A 20,967-nucleotide genomic window follows, 5' to 3' on the forward strand; every position below is an offset into this window, starting at 1 on the left:
ATGGAATCATAGAATGGTTGGGGTTGGAAGGGACCTTAAAGATCATCTAGTTCCACCCTCCCTGCCACAGGCAGGGACACCCTCCACTAGACCAGGTTGCCCAAAGCCCCATCCAGCCTGGCCTTGAACACTGCCAGGGATGGGGCAGCCACAGCTTCTCTGGGCAACCTGTTCCAGTGCCTCACCACCCTCACAGGGAAGAATTTCTTCCTACTATCTAATCTAAATCTACCCTCTTGCAGTTTAAAGCCATTACCCCTTGTCCTATCTCAACATGCCCTTGCAAACAGTCCCTCTCTTCAGCTTTCCTGTAGGCCCCCTTGAGGTACTGGAAGGCTGCTAGAAGGTCTCCTCCGAGCCTTCTCTTCTCCAGGCTGAACCACCCCAACTCTCTCAGCCTGTCTCCATAGGAGAGGTGCTCCAACCCTCCGTTCATGTTCATGGCCCTCCTCTGGACGCACTCCAACATCTCCATGTCTTTCCTGTACTGAGAACACCAGAGCTGGATGCAGTACTCCAGGTGGGGTCTCACAAGAGTGGGGTAGAGGGGCAGAATCACCTCCCTCGACCTGCTGGTCACTCTTCTTTTGATGCAGCCCAAGATATGGCTGGCTTTCTGGGCTCCAGGCTTACATTGCCGGGTCATGAGCTTACAGCGTGATGTAGCAAACACGAGAAAAATCCTCACATTTTGCACTGACTTGACTCTGACATCAGTATTTTTCATCAAATTTTTACTTCTTGTTGAGCTATTTAAGGTATTTCATATCAATAGTCATAGATTATTTTGAATAAAACTTTGAATAATGAGAGCACTGATGATCAGTTCAATTCTTTCCCCTTAGCAGAACTCAGCATTCCTCTAAATAGCATTTTCTGAGTATAAATCTGTTTTGTGAGTCTGATGATTCAGTAAAGCTGCAAGACAGTGTACAATAAAGTTTGATAGAATATTTTTTAAAAAATTCCACATCTTTTTTGTCCTTCATTATTGGAGAGTAGGATGCTCATTTACTAGATGAAGCTATAAAAGTGATTGCTTTAGAGATTGGGAAAACTAATTTTCTTTCTTAGTTGATTCAGGCGACAAAGCATATTACCACTAAAGAGAGACTATAATGCTATCAGGAAAAGCATTACTAAAGTTGGATTGTGGCTTTCTTTGCCTAATTATAATTGCATATGTTTTTACTGTAAAAAAAAAAAAAAAAGCTATTTTAAATATAACAGAGAGATTAGTGAACTCACACACTGCTTACCCCCCCCCCCCCCCTTTCAAAGACTCTTTTCTTTACTTGGATTAGCATTATGAAGCCCTAGATTTGTTTATACACTTCCTAGATGAAAAATCCAAGGATTCAGGGACATTTTTTCATCTTAACACACAAGGAATTAGAATCACAACCTTCTATGAATGAACAAGGCTAAATCCCTACCAACAAATGCAGCAACTATTTATCCCCATCTTTCTTCTTAACAACATGATTTCATTCTGATATTTATTTCTGATTCTAAAACCATCAGTATTAGCAACAGTCACTTCTAAACATGCTGACTAGCAATAACACTGCTTGTGCAATCATTCCCAAAACGTAGTCCTCAGATATCTGTAGCTCTGCTTTGGGTTCTGTCGTTTTCCTTCCCATGAAGGAGAAATCCCAGTTCTAGAAGGTGAGAAGACGTATTGCAGGGCAGGCAAAGAGGTGAGGACAGAATATGCCTCCTCAGAGGGCAGTATTATTTGGTCCTAAGCTACTGCTTTTTATTCTTGCAATACCTTCAGAATAGAATCAATTTTTTTCTTGCACTTTCATCAGCTGATTCTCTGAGTATGACCTCCAGGCTACCAAAAGCCAGGAGCAGTAGCTGACCTGGCCATGGCCACACAAGGGAAGCAGAGGCACAGCCAGAACCAGCCTGGGTCTGCCAGTGGCTCAGCCATTTCCTTTTACTACTACTTCTCACTTGTCCCTCAGCATCTTTCCCTACTTCTTTCCTTTGATCCTGTCCTATTATGCCTACCAAATCAGCCTCTAACTTTTCTACTTTTTTCAGATCATTCCTATCTCAGCTCCAATTATTTTTCTCTCCTTTCATCTATGTTGTCACAAGCCCACCAAGAACATGCTTGGCCTTTTGCCGGCATTGTTTTCTGATCTTTTCCTAAATGAATTAGTCAGTTTTCTGTTTCTGCCCTTCTCTTTCATCTGATTCATTCCTCCCTTTTATTTCATTTTCCCCACTACTCTCCCCCATCATTCTTCCTCCCTCTCCTTCACTCTCTCCCACTTCGTTGCCAGTTCATCATTTAACTCTTGCCCTTTCCCACTCATTCATTGTTTCATTTAGCGCATGTATTCATTCGGTTATTCATTCACTCCCCCACTCTCCAGTTACTTGAGGGATATATTTTATTCTCTGACTACATAAGCAGCATGATATATTCTCCAAGCCTTTACAAATAAATGTGTGGAAAGGAAAAATATTTTTTCTTAAGAGTTTTAAGGCTAACCACAGTTTTGGGGTGCCCAGTTTGGTCCTAATTTTATTTTATTTAGCATGTGCTAGAACTTCTGCAGATATTAAGTCATGATATACAACACAAAGGTAGACAAAGATTGCCGATGGTTGTTGCAGATTGGGAATCTGGGAATTTCTTTCTTTCTTTCTTAGTCCAAACAACTGAAGCTGAGCTTTTGTTTCTTGCCATAGGTCTAAGGTTCTTAAAAGAACAAGACACTTTTACAGTCTCTTCTTTTATAAAAGTAAGCATGTAGACTAGACACTGCAGCTCTGCTGTAGCAGACTGAAGTCTCTCACATTTGATTTACTGTTGTCCTGACCAGCCTGTTGGATGCATTTTTGAGGGCTTCAGCATTCTAGTTTGGTCACCAGGATATTTCATATGTTAAAATGGAGATATTTTAAAGAGGCAAATGGACATGCCCCAATGTCAAAAAATCCACACAGTGCACTGAGGAAAAATAAAAAGCACGTGAGAAAAAAATGCTTTGTGTTTGCGGAAATACATAGGGGATGCAAATCAATAGCTTGTCAGTTAGCAGCTTTTAAACACAGATTGACTTTCATCCAAACAGCCTATTTAAAATGTAGAAAGCGAAATAAAAGGAAGCCACAACTCCACAGATTCTGTGTTATTAGCTGGGTGAAGGACATACACAATATACAGTCAATAAAAGTGACAGCACACTGAAATCACAGAGGATTTTAGTGTCCCAGAGGGACTAGACCACAAGTATCATCTCATTTCTCCAGTGTAAATATCAGCAACTGTCTGTGAAGGACAGGAATATAGCTGTATTATTCCCCCATGACATCTTGAATGAGTAGAGAACCAGGTGTAGGACTTCTCTTTCTTCTCCAAACCACACAGGACAGACAGAGAGAATCAGCTTGAGGACACTAAGAGACAGACACTGCCCAGTTCAGAGCCATCTGGGATGGCAGCAGGGTACAGGACAGGGGCTGCGTAACTGGCCTGCTCACAGCTGCACACTGGGATCCCTACGAAAGCCAGGCCAGAAGGCAGCATGCGCATTTCTAGTACCAAGGATCACATCATGGACTTTAAGCGGCAGGAGAAAGTGCTGCCATTACGTCAGAAGCCAATTTGAGGCAGCTAGCCGGACGCACACCCAGGAAAGCCTGAAGGATGAGAGCGTGGGGCAGTAAGGCACGAGACAGACAGGGATATCAATTAGATTTGCATTATAAAATGCATGTAAAATGGAAATGATAATGTCTTGGATGGTGAACATAGTGGAATACTGACGTGAAGTATGGTGAACAGACAGGCAAGCAGGCAACTGCTGTATGAAAACAATGAAAGATCAAACTGAAAGCAGTACTAGACATTAACAGGGTCAGATGAAGCACAGGAGACAGTTCTGTCTGGGGGAGGATGAGGTCCTTGGAACAAAGACTGCTGCTGTGGGACCTCTCTCATGTGTTACAAAAGACAAAATGAATGGAGCGAATAAGGCTAAGATTGAAGAGAAACAGGATGGTCTCACATTTTAAGCTGCTTGAAACTACCCCAGAATATTTGGATGCCACAACTGATGTTCCACAAAGCTGCTCTGCATGAGACAGGGCAGGGCTGGCATGCATCTCATTTTCTGAGGACTTCGTTTGAGCCCTTGGGGTCTAATCTTGTTCACAATGATACTGATATACATTAAGTGCTACACAGTGATAAATATTCTTTAAAGAAACAATCAAAACAACCAACAGATTGTGTGCGCTGCAAACTGACATAAAAATAAGTGGATGTTTTGGGTCTTACATGTGTCATCTTCATCTGTAAAATCGGAACTAAGCAATTCCTCCATTTTTTTGTGAGCATCATGAACATTTATTCTTGAGTATTCATGAAGCACTCTTATTTCAGTGTTAATACCATAGGAGAGAAAAAGGAAATTAGTTTGTCCCCAGATGAAATCTCGATCAGCGTTCAGTAAGCGGAAGAAGAAACAGAACAATGAAAATGATAGTGAAATAACATATTCTGCACATGCTTACATGAGCATAAGTGTCCCTGTGCATTGAATTTGATAGGGTCCATCAGGAAGAAGATGATGTCATATTTAACTAAAGTCTGTGTCATATCTGCAAAGAGCTTGATGGTACAAACTGACATGATACAGAGAATGTATTTCTACATACCATAAATGATAGCTTCATGGACCAATTAGAGAATCACAAGCTGAGAAGCTACTCTTGATTTATTTTGAGCAATGCATAGCCCCGACTCAAGCTGCAACTATCAAAAAGCCCCTGTAAGGATGACCACACTGTACTCCAGCTCACTATCTTTGTAACACCACCACCTGCCTCCCACAAGCCCATTCTGGCAATGTTTAATTTCAGAAAGAAGACCTTCATAACATAAGGATGTATGCTAAGAGAAAATCAAAGGCCAACGAGAAAAATCTTTATTGGTTGCCTGGCAATACTTGAAAACATTTTAATAGATGCTCAGCTTAAATGTATGTGATTAGCAAAACCAAATGCCCCTCTCCCAAGAGATGACGCAAGGACAGTTAAAAGAGAAGCTAAAGAAGAACGTTAGAGATAAAATGGTATCCTTCAATAAGTAGATTTGAGTCCAAGTGGGAAAAGGAAAGAAAGGGAAGGAAAGAGAGAGAAGTAACGTTAAACTCAGGCAACCTAAATGTAAATCTATAGAAAGTAAATCAAAAAGATTTTGAGGAAATATGGATATGAGGTTGCAGAACACATTGCTACTGTGCATAGTTTTTTTGCAGATGACAAAAATACAAATAGATTCAAAAATGATTGCACAAATTGAAGGAGAAAATCATCCAAACACCACAACAGATTGCTGAAGTCCATGACTAGGCAGTTCCTAACCTATAAGATGCTAAATGAATATACAGAATAAGGGGAATATCATCCTCCACTTGTTTCAGTTGTTTTACTCCTTCCCTAAGTGTGTGGTTCTGCTTACCCCAGCAGTGCAGAAGACCAACCTTCAGTCTGTTTCCATTGTCTTATGACTGAGAACAGTTGCTCTGTGACCCGTTGCTGAGGAACTGTTATTTCTGAAAGCTTGACATTGCAACCATCATAATGTTCTTTTGACATGATTTTGAAGCTTAGTAGAGACATCATGTAGTCCTATAACTCTGCTGGTATTTTTCCCATCGCTTTATGCAAACATGACTACTGAGATTAAAAGCATCAAGAGCAGGGATCTGTTTTCAGTCACTGAAGTGACTGTCAATTTCTACACTACATAATTACTAATATTTGCACACTAAACATAGTTAATGTTCTGTCCAAAGGAAGGAAAAGATGCTGAATGCACTCTGTTCTCAAGCGTAAACATTAGAGACAATCACTCTATAAGAGTGTGCAATAAGAGATGGAAATGACGGAGAGTAACACAGAGATATAATTCTGAGGACTTTTCTTCCAGTTGAGTTACCTTAGAACAAGCTTAATGTAATTTACTTTCCAATCATTAGTCTGTGTAAAAATTCATGACACACCAAAGTGCCGTAGAAGCCATTTGAAAATTGATATAGGAGATTACCAGAAAGATCAGTATTAGCATGATAGTGGCAACTCCTCGTTACAAAGATAAAGCTTGGTAACTAATGCTGTAGAAACCAGCAAGATTTGGTCACATGGGTTTACTTTATGGTACAACCACACTGTATGCAGCCACCCAAGGGGAAGCACAGTTGAGTAGCCTTTCCAAAGCGTTCAACACATGAAAACTCAATAGTGTCAGTCAAACAGCGTCAGCTTGGCGTGGACATCTATTAATGCTCTTAGATGCCTTTGACAACTTCTTGTATAACTTTGAGCACACAATACTTTAATTGCAGGTTTGAAGCAGAAGCGTTATATTGATTGAGCAAAGCAGTGAAGAAGCTAGAAGAATGTAAAAACATGTACACAACTTCAGAGATCCAAGTGTCCATGTGATGTCACTTTAGATGATGGTCTTTTCAGGGCTGCCCAAGTTTGTAGTTGCATTTCAGTCTAGATGACATAAAAAATGAGAGAGGTGAGAGACCAAAGACTCACCATAACTGGGAAGGCTGAAGCCTGCTTGCAAACGGTAGCAATGACAAATACCAGTCATACCAGCCACGCTGCTGTGACTGACCAGGGCACAGTTCTAGGAAGACAGTCAGGCTTCAAGTGGATATGAAACATGTGGGAATTACACGAATGGACAAGACAAAATTTACTGACAATAAATTAACCTGCTTTCTTTGGACCTGTATGTAGGACCATTAGCTTTCATCTCTTTTCAGCATGAGATAGTGTTAGTGCTTTTGCGTACAAGAGAAAGCATGGGGCGCCAAAATTTCTGTGAAGGGAGCACAGCTACCTAACAAATGTTTTCTGAGCTCAGATGGCCCTGGCAGCTCTTGCCAGCTCTTCCAGTAACTGTAGGTAGGAAGTTGCATGCTATCCATATGTTTTAAAAATGTCACAACTAATTTCTGCTAATGCCATCCGTTATTGGTTCCTCTGTACTAAAAAGTGTCAGTGACTCAAACCAACTACTGCCATACAGGCAGAATTCATTCCAGCATGTAAACTATCAAGCAAGATTTGGAGATAATTGCTGCGGTACAAACCTGCTATGTTGAACCTGACCGGTTACTGCGAGACATAAGCAATTTGGCCATTCACAACATGGCTGGATGACCAACACTCATAGTTGTGCTGGAGCTTATGAAATACAGAAGTGACCATTCTTGCCAAATCCATGAATACACATGCATTAGTACCAGACTCAAGTGCAAAGACATTTGCAAACTGAAATTATTTACTAAAATACTGACCAATCTACCGTGAAAGACTTTTACGATTACAAATTTAAAAGCAAAAGAATTGTGATATTGTTTCTACTAAACATCTAAGATCTTAAAAGTGCTTTACAGTACATCTAGCCCTAATTCATCAAGAAAAATGTAATATTATTTACCTATGGGTCTTTGAAACAATGGCTACAGATATTGGAAATCATGTGACTGATATCTTATAATGCAAAAGTACACTTTACCAATGGGAGGGTACTGTCCCTGCGAACATAGCCATTCCTCTCAGCAAAGGTATTAATTTCTAAGTAAAGTCTACAGACACAGACACTGTAGAGCTTATAATTAGAATTTATTGCTTGCATATCTGGCTCTCATAGGCATGGAGTTTTGGGCTTAAGTGAACCTTTTTCGCCCTCTCCCTCTTTGCAAAACAAGCCAGTACAACCCAAGGCCCTGGTTGCCTTCAGAATTTAAATTATAGTGAGGTTTGTTTTGTGTGGAGTTTTGTTTGTTTGTTTGTTTGCTTGTTTTTCTCTATTGGCTGTGGACGTGACAACGTCATACTGCTAATTCTCTCATGCTGGAGAACTCTCTAAAGCAGGCTATGCCTAAATCATCTTAAAGTTGGTGGGCTTCAGACTCATAAGAGAAAATAAGCTGTTTCACATTGTGATCTATTATGTTGCCTAATTTGGGGATATTTGTGTCTCCAGTGGAAGTTTTATTCCCAGGTTAGGCATCTAGTTTCCTACAGAACCTATAAGAAAAACTGGGCTATTAGGCAGGTGTGGGGGGTTTTTTTGTTTGTTTGTTGTTTTTTTTTTTTAAGCTAAAAGACATCTAAACTAGGTATCGGAAAATGCCAATGAAAGGTATGTTGTTTACCTCCAGACCCTCATTCAGAATTGTGCAGCAGGATCAATTCTCCAATGAAGTTTCAAAATCCTGTCCTACAATCAGAAGCTTAAAATAATTCTTTCACAAATAAGGGCAAGGCATTTCTTTCAAAATATATCTGGTGGCAGTAGAAGGAGCAGAAGCAGAGCAGGGACTGGAAGCCAGGTTTTTTCCATCCCAAATGGAGTGACTACTACAGAGTCATCTTTAAATGCAGACAAAGACTAGAAGATTTTCTGCAACTATTAGAGCTCGAATAGAAGGAAGTGAGGGAGTGCCACTACAAAATACCCTCTGCACTTCCCAATCCTTTGTGATTGCAAACTCTCTTTTACTAAATTTAAGATTTTCAATACTAGCTTAAACAATTTTCTTTGTCAGGTGCCTGGTAAGGTAGACAGCTCTTCTTCAAGTTGACGATTTAGAAACCTTCAGACAGAGCGGGATCTTTAACCTAATCTTCTGCAACCCAGGCAGATGTTCTGTGTCAAAGACATTCTGTGTATGCCTAAAACATAACAAAAGTGCTACCCACCTGCTCTTTTCAGCCATGTTTCATAAGGTTGGACATGGCTTACCTTACATTGCAGGATCTAGCTCCCCAACTGAAAGTAGCGAGAAGCATTGCATATGAATTCTCATGGGATTTAGGCATAGAAACAATGCTGAGCATTTCCTTGCTATCAAGATGTTAGCAGATGCACGCACACTTAGCAACATAAACTGAGGTACGAGAGTTTAGGTGCGTAAACAGAAAGATATCTACCCCAGAAACAACTAAGCAGGAGTTTCTGCATGTTAGTGTGGCCTAGATGTTAGGTAGATACTTGAACGCTTCAATCTCTGATGCAAAATTTGTACTTGCTTCTTTCTTTGAAGATAGCATACAACTAGTTTTGGAAATTCTGCTCGGTATTTCTCATTATGCAGAACTCTGTCAAAGTTATTATGCAGGTTCTAAGAAGTAAAGAACATAATGAGATCTTTCAGCTTGGAATTGGCTTTAAGATTACTTGTCACAGGCTGAAAGTTGCTGAGAAAATATCAGGAAACACTCTCCAGCAGCAACTAATAAAATCTAAATCAAAGCATGCATCTACTCTGTTGTGGGTACCCAAGGCATATAAAATAATAATAAAAAAGGAACAAGGTCTGATTCATAATAAATCAAAATATAGAAATGAATTTAAAATCAGATGTCAAAGGCCTTGCCAGCACAATTTTCATTAGCTGCCTTTTGAACACTGTCATATTTTAAGGTATGGCTTAGGCAGAATTTTAAAAAAAAGTCAACATTTAAAATCTGAAAGGAATGGAAGAAGGGATTTATCCTCTTCTGTTCTCCTCCACATTTGTTTAACCCTATGAAACTCAGATCCAAATTACTTGCTTCCTTCAGGAGGATTCACCCCTAATTTACTGGTCCTCTCAAAGGATCCTGGTTACTTGTTCCTGAAAAATCATGGGGAAAAATTAGTCTATTTTTGGTACAGCTGAATTTTAAAAGAGTAGGAGCTTATTCCATCTTCAGCACCCTTCCTCCTCACACAGTCTTGGAGAATACAGCCTAGGAAAGACTGATCAAGCAAGCAACGGAGCTACAACTCCCTTCAATGCCTTACATAAAATCATCTACTGAGCTTCAACCCTAAAGAGCACTCTTTACATTCCTATGGAGCATGCATCATATAATATGAATTTTATGGTATATTGCACAAAAACTGGCCATCTGGACAGGCAGAAATCACTTCAAGACCCAGCTTCAGGATTCCAGCTTCTCACTGTATGAATGGAGTGTATTTTCTTTTCAGTTTTTGCAGTGTTTTTATGTTGATTCTCAACATTACCTTCACATGAAGGGGAATTAAAAGCTTACTCAGAATCATAGAAAAGCCCAGGTTAGAATGGTCCTCAGAAGGTCATCTGGCCCAGTCTTTCATGGGAATTGCAGCCTGTATGAGATTATCTAGCACCCTGTCCAGTCACATCTTGAAAACCTCCAGTGACGGGAACTCTAACCTGTCCCTGGGGAGGTTGTTCTGGTGAATGATTGTTCTTACTGTAAAAAAAATTCTTTCTTTCTTATGTTGAGATGAATATACTTTAACACATAAGTTTTTGTTCTCCTTCCAAATCATTATTCCAAAACCAACTTTGAAACCCACCTAGACCTTTCCCATGCACCAGAGCCAAATACTCATGAGGCCACTCCTCACAGGGGCTTGTCTGTCTTAAAATTGCCATAACCTCCTAACAGTCCACCGTCCCCATATTTGGAACATTTTCTCTAATACCGAAACCAAATATTCTGAGCTGAATGTTAATCCATGTCACCATGGTTTATCCTCCCAACAGTTTTCACAAAAACCCAAGTCCCTCACAACTAAAACATCTTTTAGGCCCACAGAAACTTGTCAGGAAATGCCTCCTCTTACTCCTGTAGCTTTATCTTTTCCAGAAAAATGTTTTACTTTCTCCCAAATGGTGAACTCCACATTCCTAGAGTTTGCAGTAAACAAAGGCTCTAGGTTAAAAAAAGTGCTTAATTCACAGCTTGTTTCATAAACGAGGAACTGGACTAATGTTCCCAAGTGATCTCCATCTTTTCTATGACATAACAGAAGTTTTTCAGTCCTTCTATAATATGTTAAAAATGTGACATCATCTTCCCATTCCCCCACAACTAGACAAGGGAAAGGGACCATGATTGTGGCCAAAGGTAAGAACTGAGGTGCCACAAGCATGGCAGTTCTAAAACTATGCAGCACCTTAAGTGTGCCAACAGAAATAGACAGAATATGGGACTAAACACATTTCATCTGATATATAAATCATATTCAGTATTGCTGTCCATCGTGCAACAATTTCATTAAAACAAAAGTACAGGAAAAAACAAAACCAGCAAAAGTCCCTAGGCATTACATGAACTCCGAGCTTTCTGGTGCCATGACAGATTAAGCCTATCTAAACCAGGTTCCAGTGGTTCTACCCTCCCTCGCCAACTCCAGCTATGCGTTTCCTATCTCTGCGTTATACCCAGCATTTATGCCTGTGAGATCATACACTGAGTAATGCAGAAACCTAACGCAAATTACAATTAAACCAGCCAAAAAACCCCAGTTTGTAGCCAAATCAGCCCCCTGAACTGTCTTACCACGTGATCACTGATGCAAGGAAGAAGGCAGGGACAACATATGGTGGGGAGGGCAAAGAGGAGGCTGGGCTCATGCAGCTGCCCAGATAGAAACTGATTTAATTTGTCATGGAACGGTATCTGTTAGGGCTTGCAAGCTAAAGCACACAAATGAAGCACAAAAAGCTTCTGGAGCTCCACTTCCTACTCATTTCTTTGTCTCCCTGCAATAATATAACTTTTTAGTTTCTCTGTTTTGGTTGTATCAGGTTGAGAGAGAGAGTAATCTTGGGCAAATGTGCACGATCTGTTCCGTGAGTAACAGCCTCACATGCGATCCCGCCCTAGCGCAATGACTTTCTATTATTCTCCACTTTCACTACTGACACTTAAATAGCTGCTAGTTGAGTTAGCTGATTTTTTTTTTTTGTAAATCACATTGTGACATGGACGGACTCCTCTCTTCATATCCGCCTCAGCCAGCACTGACAAAACAAAAAACATTCCTTGCAAATATATGAAAAAGGGAGGATTCACAAAAAGGCAGTATTGGGGAAAAAAGGAAATAGAAAAGGAATGAAGCAATGCAAATTGAAGAAAGGAAATCCATTGGCATGTCTTAAAAAGCATTAACACTGTCAGCTAAAATAAGGTTGTAATTAGTATGGGATTTAGATTCCATACACGTAAGAAACGATACAACAACCTGCTAATTGGAGACAATACTATTCAAATGTTACTGAGGAACAAAGACTGGTACATAATTATGTGCAAGGAACGGGAGGGTTACAAGAGATGTTTCAATCTAGTAGACAGAACCGCAGCTGAGAAAAAGCTAAAACAATAACCTTGAAAACAAGCATTAATAAGCTACTGTCACAGCAGAAGGAGAATAAAGAAGAACATGTTTGTTTACAGTGAGCCAAATTTTGCCTACAAGCAGACCTACCTTTTACCAGAGAGTCATATACATATATGCATAGTATTTGTGTGTGTGTGTATATATATATGTGAAAGTGAAATATAGCTTCAACAATAACTATAGAGAAGCAAGACTTTACACCCTAGGACTGCATATTACAAAAGGTCCTATAAAAAGAACATCATAGTTTATAGCCTGTTTAGTAGTAATTTTGACAACAGGAGCTGGGAGAACGTACATGCGGTTGATTTTTTTTAAATTACAAATATACATTTTTTAAATTATGACTATAGAAAAAATGCTCAGATGGGGCTTCTGGTGCCTGTGCTGCCATTAATAATTGCTAGTTGTCCCTGAGAGACAGAAACAGCAAGTGCCCTCACCTAACAGTGATGTTGTAAAAAGAAATTCATTAATACTGTATTTGCGGAGCACTCTGATACCACAGTGAGAAGCAGCATGGAAAAGCCTATGAGGAAATTAATCATTCTGCATTCAGTGCAGGATCTGGCAGATGTGCAATAAAGAAAGCCTGGAGACATACATTAAATATGAAGATAAAAAAAAGATTCTAGCCATTACCAGCAGAAATAATATCCCCTGAATGAGCATCATCTGCCTTAGGCGTTAAATGTTTGATGCATTCTCATTCAATACAAGGGAAAAACTTCTGATTAATGTGGTAAGATTAGAGCAAGTACCAGCCAGGAATTCTATGCAAAATACAGAATCTGATAATGTAATTAAAGTCTATCATAAATATATGTTCTGGAGCTAGTATTTCCTCATTTCCGCATGCTTAATTTTGTAACTAAATAACACTCCCACAGTGCAGCAATTATTAGCAAATATACATTATCTCAGCACTTGGAGGCTCCTGTCACTGCAGCTCTAGGTGCGTTATGTGTTAGCACAGTAAATCAATCTATGTTTCACACTGCAGCTGCTAGACTGCTTCTGTAATCAACCTACTCTACTATGGCTAGCTCAAGTGAGTCAGAATAGCAAAAACATGGCAAAAAGAGGCCTAACAACGGCGACAGATCTGCAGGTTCACAGCTAGCTCAGATGTCTGTACTAACATTGCAACTGTAAATTACTAATTTTACTCTACATCGGTTCAGTTCTGCTCTCCCGTCCATAGAAGTTATGCTTTATCTTACCCCATCAGCTCAAATCTGAAGTCAGATTTCAACTTTCTCCTCTGTTAATCACTAGGGATGGCTACTGGAGAAGAAGAATGTGTAAGGAGGACTCTAGGATGCACCCCTGGGTTGGTAAAGTTCTATCAAAGCTGCTTTCTACAGTACTTCAGAAATATGGGGAAGAGGCAAGGGAACTCCATGCACACCTGTCTAGAAAAATGAAAGATGGGCTAAATAATCTGGCTGGCAGAAGTAGTCTCAACATCTGTGCTGAGATACAGCAGTGCTGTAACATATCATGGGTCCTAGTACGAAATAAAACCACTGCATGAGACAAGCTAGATGACCAAGTATAGTTCTTCAAGTCGCCACATATAAACCCAGGCCACTGTGTTGAGACGAAGACTTTTACCTGGGCTACTTACGTCAGAAAAGGTACACTACCTGAAGATGTGAGGTAGATAACCATGGGCTGAGGAACTGCAGTATCCTTAAACGTTGCTGGGCAGTATATCAACAGGTACGTCCTGGGGCTGACACCCAAATTATCCCTTATCGTGACCCCAGGAACCAGCCCACACAGCATGGGGATGCAGCTCAGGGGTTCTGATCACCCAGTCTGCTGAAAAGAAAGACAAGGCTCTTCCACCTTCTCTGTGTGATAGCAACTGTCTCTCACATTTGGTAGCGCAGCCCATTACCTGGAGACAGTCTGACTTGCGTACAGTCTGCCTTGGAAAGAAGAGGCTGGCCTAGGCTTACCTAGCAAGGTGAAGGCAGGCTCAGGAACACATGCCCGCACAGAGCCCCACAGGCTATGCACGAGCTTTCTCTCCATGCTCCTGCCCATGGCTCGGGCTCCGAGCATACTTGCTGCTTAGGAACAATCAGCTCAGTTTATTAGCTGGTGAACCACAGAGTAGTGCTTGGACCCTCCTCTGCCTCATTGAGACACACACCGCAAGTGGGAGTTTGGGTCTGTTCAACCAAATGTATACGGGTTCTCCATCTTGAGAAACTTCAAAACTTGGCTGAGCTATTGACGTATTTACTGCTTGCTTTCCCACAAGAGGAACATTTCTATTAAAAAAGGTGCATGGCATACTTTCTAAGACAAATCTGACCAGTTGCAGGCAAAAAAATTAGTTATCTTCATGAATATATGTGTCCAAATGATGATGCACAGTTCCCTTTCAAGGATCAGTTCTGACTGATTTTTGAAGATGCAGGTGACCAGTGCCTTACGAGCAGTAGTAGCAATGGTAGTAGGTAACAGTAATTATTTTCTCCAGCCGACATGGAAAAAGCTAATGTAGATACATTTCTCATTTACTGTGTTATTAATATTATTGAACTAATGGAAATTGGGGGAGTCTTTTTCTTTTTTTTTTTTTAAGCTAGCCTACCACTTAGCTTCTATTTGACACAAGCAAGACATTCCATGAATCTGCTGTTCATACAAGATCTGCTCATTTCAACATAAAATTAAGACAAGTAAATCTGATTGAATATTAAAACTAACATCTCTTTTCAGGAATGCAGAACCAAATGAAGATTTACCTAGCTTTCGTGGAGATAAAAACCAAACAACAAACCTAAATGCAGGTGAAAGACTTGCAACAGAGCTGGCAATCACCACGTCATAATCAAGATATTCTAACAAAAATGTCAGAATTTGTAGAAATAAGCAAATCAAAACAAGGAATTAGGGGGGGGGGAAAAAAACCAAACACCACCACTCATACTGAGAAAATCAAGAAATTATAATATTGTCTTTGAAACAGGCCAACATTACACATTGATATCTACAATTACAGGGTTCAAAGACAATGACAGCAAAACTCACAAGAATTACTATATAAAAGTGACTTTCTCCAATTCTTGGTAGCTCAGAGCACTCAAATATATCAATCATTTCATCTGAATACTCTAAAATTTCCTGTTTTGGAAATCTGAACAAGGCATAAGGGAAACTGAAGCTAGTAAAATTGTAAAAGTCTATGTTCTGTTTGTTCAAAAAGCTCACAGGTCTGATTAATTCTCACATAAAATCAAGGAAGTGTTAATGACAAACATCACTGCCTTTTCTAGCTAAAAATTTTTCTCATCTTTTTTTGAAAGAGGATAGTTTTTGATATTGGGTATTCTCAGTAAACAATAGCTAAAATATCTATTTGCCAGGTACATCAATAGAAATGTACAGGCCCTTCCTCTCATGTCCTCTGACTGGTGGGAACTTGAGACACTAGAATCACAGGGGAAAGAAACCATTTTTTCAGAGACGGTTCTACTGACATTGATATTAAAATACCTATTTCTTTTCAACACATCAGAAAAAGATAATTCCTTACTTCACAGCTGTCTGACAAAGCTGAGGTAATTCTTACTGGCTGTCAAAGGATCGCTATCACTTTTGGTTACGTAACGGAAATAATCAAAGCCCTGCAACAGGCAGTGTAGTGAAATGACAAGTCTCTGTAGTTATTACATTTAAATAACATGTCATTCCTGATCTAAAGATGATCTCTTTAAGGGACCAGGACTTCCATTAGTAATTTTCTTTTACTTTTCCAGTCAGGAGATTGCAAGGAATGTAAACAAATAAAGATTGATTTTTGATGGGAGAGGGTATCCTTTATTCTTTACCATAAACAGACATGTTAGGGTGCTGCTACACATGGCAACTGCTTTGCTTAATTAACTTTTTAGAATTCCCTTTGTGATCCATATAGTAATCTGTGTCAAAAATTATCACCATCAAAATATATAGGTTCTTTTTGCCCTTTGAAAAATTACCTTACCTTTAAAATCATACTTTTATCAGTTTATAGTTAGTGTATTACCACACACAGGAGAAGTGTGTGAGAGATTGTTGGAGCTCCTAAGAGATTCTACTTTCAGCATTTCTTTTAAACTCTCTTTGCTATTTTTCCACACGTTTTACATAAAGCAAATTTAGTCATGTAGTGCCAGTGTGTAATCCCTTGTTGGACAGGGATTTTAAGCCTCAAAACAACAATTAGGAAAGCAGGCACCTAAGAAATTCATGTAGCACAGAAAACCTTGTCAGTTGACTAAATCTGACTGATGGTCTATTTTCCAGTGCTTCAGAATCATCAGTACCATAAACATGCTTTTTAAATTAATTTATTGTTCCACTCCTGAAAAGAGGAAACTACCTTGTCCCACGAGGTATGACAGCAGTCTCTCAGGTTACGTTGCCTACCATTAGCATGGCTATAATGAGTTTAAATAGCTATCTCATCACTGCATCACCTTTCTGACCACTTGCAAACTGCAAACATCTACTCCAACTACAGTAACAGATTTTTAGATTTTTGATAACTGAACCACAGAAAGCTGAAGGATTATAGGGTAACAGTACTAAATCAATAGAGTGCATTTTATACATCATCTGAGTCTGCATGTTAAGTAAAAGGAACATTACGTAGCAGTCAATGGCATAACAGCATAAAGAACTTGGTCTTACCCTTTGTTTTCAAGTCGTTTAATACCTTTGATTCCACGGGCAGTATATCACTCACTAGTTTTATCTCAATATTTCGGGATGCCAGTTCAAGCAATTTTTCAAAAAGACGCTGACCCTGAGAAGAACATTAAAGGAAAGCAGAAGATGTAAGACACAGAATTGTTCAAACAGCACATCAACAAATTAAAGACGCACATTAAAACAAAAAACATGTTGCACAACTGCTGGGTAAATCCGTTCCTAGATATGGTTAAATCTATGCTAATGGTGTAGCAAGTCAGTTTTTTCTTGGAGAAATACTGTTTTGAAGGCCAAACCTGCTTCTTCCCTTTCCCAGACTGTGCAATGCTGTTGATGACAGGTGACACGCAGAGCATGAACTGTCCAGGTTTTTTATGCTGCACAAGCATATTTTTACATTAACTTTCTTCTAAAGAATTAGTCTGTTAAATCAGGATAAAAAGTGCAAGGAAAAATGTTAATTACACTTATTCTGTATTGAATAATTTTTTTGTAACTGATTCTAACCATAGTACAATACATTTTTCAAGTGGTCACATGTTCGTCTTTAGATGAGCTATACCAGGAAGGAAAACAATAATGCTATTCCTTTTTACACTGCTGTAACTTTACTATTTAAGCCCTATTTCTAACACAGAACAACAGCAAAAAAGAAATCTCATACAGAACTAGATATTTGTTAAAACATTTCTGTTTTATTTATTTATAAAGATATTTATTTCACACGAAGAATAAAATTTTAAAATCAAGGCATTTTTCCACATCCAAGAAACAAAGAAAAAGTAGATCTTCTGATTGTATAGTAAATGTTTAATTTTTAGATTCAATATTTTAACTTAAAGAAAAATGCTTAGTTAGAAGCATCTAAGTTCACGATGTCACGAATAAAATATCCAATGTGCCACTACTGTGCTGTGTTACTACAACTGCAGTTAGAGGTCGTTTCCTTACTGCCATTCCTGCTTACTACAGCAGACATCAGTTACAATTACTAGTCAAATACACAAAAACTTAGGGTATAATCAGCTAACAAAGTGCCTGCCCAACCTACACAGCTCACTTTAGATTCAATATAATGCTGGCCCTAAGGTAAAGCTAAAAGAAAAAAGCAAGTCGTATCAACTTTCAGACAAACAGGTAGAATATAAAGCGTTCCGCAGAACCACGTTAGACAGTTCTTTGTACGAACGGTTACTCTAAAAATTTTTAAAGGATCTTTCTATTCTACAAAAACAGCCAATAAAAAAGCAGTTTGGGATGATGCAATCTGACATAGCATGGACTATCAAAACACAGACAGAAGCCATCTTCCCACATCACACCCAGAAGCGGCTGACAGTGGAGAGCCAGCCTTTGCCCTGTAATTGCCTGCACAGATTGACGCTTTGAGCCTTGCTGGAACTCAAGCATTAAGCAGTCACAGAAAGTAGCTCTTCACCCTGGTTACAGTACAGACCTATTTCTTAATATTCACTTATTTTGAACACATGTGGCAAAATAAGAATACCCACCCTCCTCAAAAAATAGCTTTCTCAAAATTACAGAGCAGCCAGAGGCTGCTCTGGAAACGCAGAACTGCTGTTTATGTTTTACTTGTGTAATATATGCCTGCTTGCTCGCTCAGATCCATAGCATAGCTCACTGCTTGTCCTAGGGCTCACAGGGACTTAGTAGTCAACAAGATACTGCCATAACAAAAGCACGAGACAATGCTACCAGAACAGAGAATGAAAAACATGCTGTGCGTGAAGCCTCAAAGGCTTCTTTATACTCAGATTCAGCATTTCTTGAGGTGTGCCTGTGTGGTTCCGTATGTAAGAAATAACACCCATGATTTAACTCACACACATTAGAAGCTCTCACTGAGTTGCTGTGCAAGTCAAGGATTGCCTGTCCCTCACATTCTCATGAAGCTAAAAGGATCTTTAATTCTCACATCAGTGGTTGTGTTGCGTTTTTTTAAGGAGAAGGGGGCAGATGTTACCAGAGGTAAGAATTAATGAGGTAATAGTATGAGGGGATGGATGCAGCAGTTCTATCGTGATCCTGGGGGCGCAGAGGGGCACTGACCAGTATTCCTGGGTGCCCTGGTCCCTCAAGAGGGTCTCTCCCACAATTGCTGCAGATTGGCACTGCTAGTCTCCAGCCAAATCCAGGACCTGCAATCACTGCGCCGTTGCCTGCCGAGTGCCCAGCCCACACCTTGCCCCATCCCCCAGCTCCCCTGGGGTGATGGGCTCCTGACCTGCCAGAGCTCAGGCAGCTATTGACCCCACTTCTTCTGGGTTCACCAACTGGAGACCCCCCTAGTTTTGAATTTCATTACTTTTATCTCTGCAAAAAGTGAACGGGGAAAATTGAGGACTAAAAGGCTTGCATGACAAATTCATTAAATGTATATATTATATATATACACACACGTAGCAACTGCTATTCAGAAAGGTTTTATGTGTTGATTTAATTCACTAGGTAGAAAGACAGAGGCATATGGTTTTTGTTTGGGTTATCTGTAGAAACTGATTTTGACTAGAAGCATAATAGAAAGCTGTAGCATATAAAAATAAACATGGAAAAAGCATTCATAAATTTGATGGAAATTGATTCCCATTATCCACATGAATTAATGCATTAACTGTTCTACTAAAGAAACACTTAGAAAGCTAACATCTAAAGCTGATAAAATAATTTGTTTCAGGGGATGGTTCTTTACATTTTTTTCTCCAAGGTAATTATTTTTGGACACCATTGCCATTTCACTTCTACCTGCACAAGATTTTATTTACATATGATTTACAAAAGCTTTGATACATAAGCCTGGACTTTCTGTATTAATTTTAGTTTGGACAAAAAAACCCAAGGCAGTGTTTCCTGAGCTTTACCTGATCTTAGTATGCCCTGATGTGACCAAGACAGCATCCTTGATGTCTCTTACAGGCCAGGCAGCCAGCTGAACGGCCCATCCTATGGGTGAATAGATCTCTTAGAGTGCAGCCCTACATTTCAATCAAGACATCTTCTCTGAAAATGCATCTCTTTTCCCATCAGAGACACCACAAGATGTGCATTTATAATATCCTTTTCTGACCAATTATGGTGAAACCTCAAATTGATAAAACATTTAAAGCATCTTTAAGTAGTGATGGTTAAGACTAGGAGCACCCTCACCACAAATATGCGTGTTTACACAGGTATACAAAACCCACCACCCGGTGCCAGAACTGGAAGGAATTCCCTCTGTCTCATCTCTCATTGCATCATCCCTCAGCAGGCATTCATACACTCACCACGGCTTAGTCTAGACACTTTAAAATACTATGAAAAATTCACAACTTGTTTTTAAAAATATGTACGTACTGTAGTAAGTAACGTACTAGAAATTCTTCCTTCATTGTTAAAGAACCTGGCCGTTTCCCCCATTAATATTAATCTGAAACGCAGTTTCTATACTTTTGGACATGTTTACTTGCAATTTTAGTGTTTTGTTCTAAGAAAAGGAAAAAGATAGGACAGAAGGTCTGAAGAGTTTTGTCACTGCTGTCAGCACATTTGAAATGCTTCTGTTGAATACAAACCCTCATGCCATCATTCAGACCACATTCCCTTTGCGAGACAATACCAGGCTGCTGCGTGACTATGTGACAGCGATCACCATCATTTCTATATTCTCAGCTTGTGAGGACTGAGTAGTAGCAGCCAAGTGCTACCTTATACCCTATCAGCATTTTAACAAACAATACCACTAGAAACCAGCATAAAACATTCTCTTACACTTTTCACTGGGCTGTTTTAAAAAAAAACTGGTGAAAGTAACAAAATAGGATGTAAAAAGTAGATATCACATGAACAAACTGACATTCTGGTGGCAGCTTTAAACTACCATACATCTGAAACATCAATCCCAACTGTACCTGCCACAGCCACCCAGTCAATTTAAAAAAAAAAAAAAAAAAGTTATCATTACCAAAAGGCCCTGAAATTGCCCCCAAAGCAATTTCTTAGGAGTCACTAGGCAGACTGATTCTAGCCTGGCT

At 39.5% G+C, this 20,967-nt stretch overlaps 1 protein-coding gene across 2 annotated transcripts in view; it reads right to left on the bottom strand.

The window, feature by feature from the left end:
• Nucleotides 1-20,967, bottom strand: part of PLD5 (phospholipase D family member 5) — a 155,550-nt gene that overhangs the window by 50,100 nt on the left and 84,483 nt on the right. For both annotated transcript variants that reach the window (XM_075748792.1, XM_075748793.1), the window contains exon 4: nt 16,916-17,030. In XM_075748792.1, the coding sequence (XP_075604907.1) occupies nt 16,916-17,030 (115 nt within the window). The remainder of the gene's footprint in view (nt 1-16,915; nt 17,031-20,967) is intronic.

This window comes from Balearica regulorum, chromosome 3 (assembly GCF_011004875.1).
Source record: "Balearica regulorum gibbericeps isolate bBalReg1 chromosome 3, bBalReg1.pri, whole genome shotgun sequence".
In the NCBI taxonomy this organism is placed as follows: Eukaryota; Metazoa; Chordata; class Aves; order Gruiformes; family Gruidae; genus Balearica; species Balearica regulorum.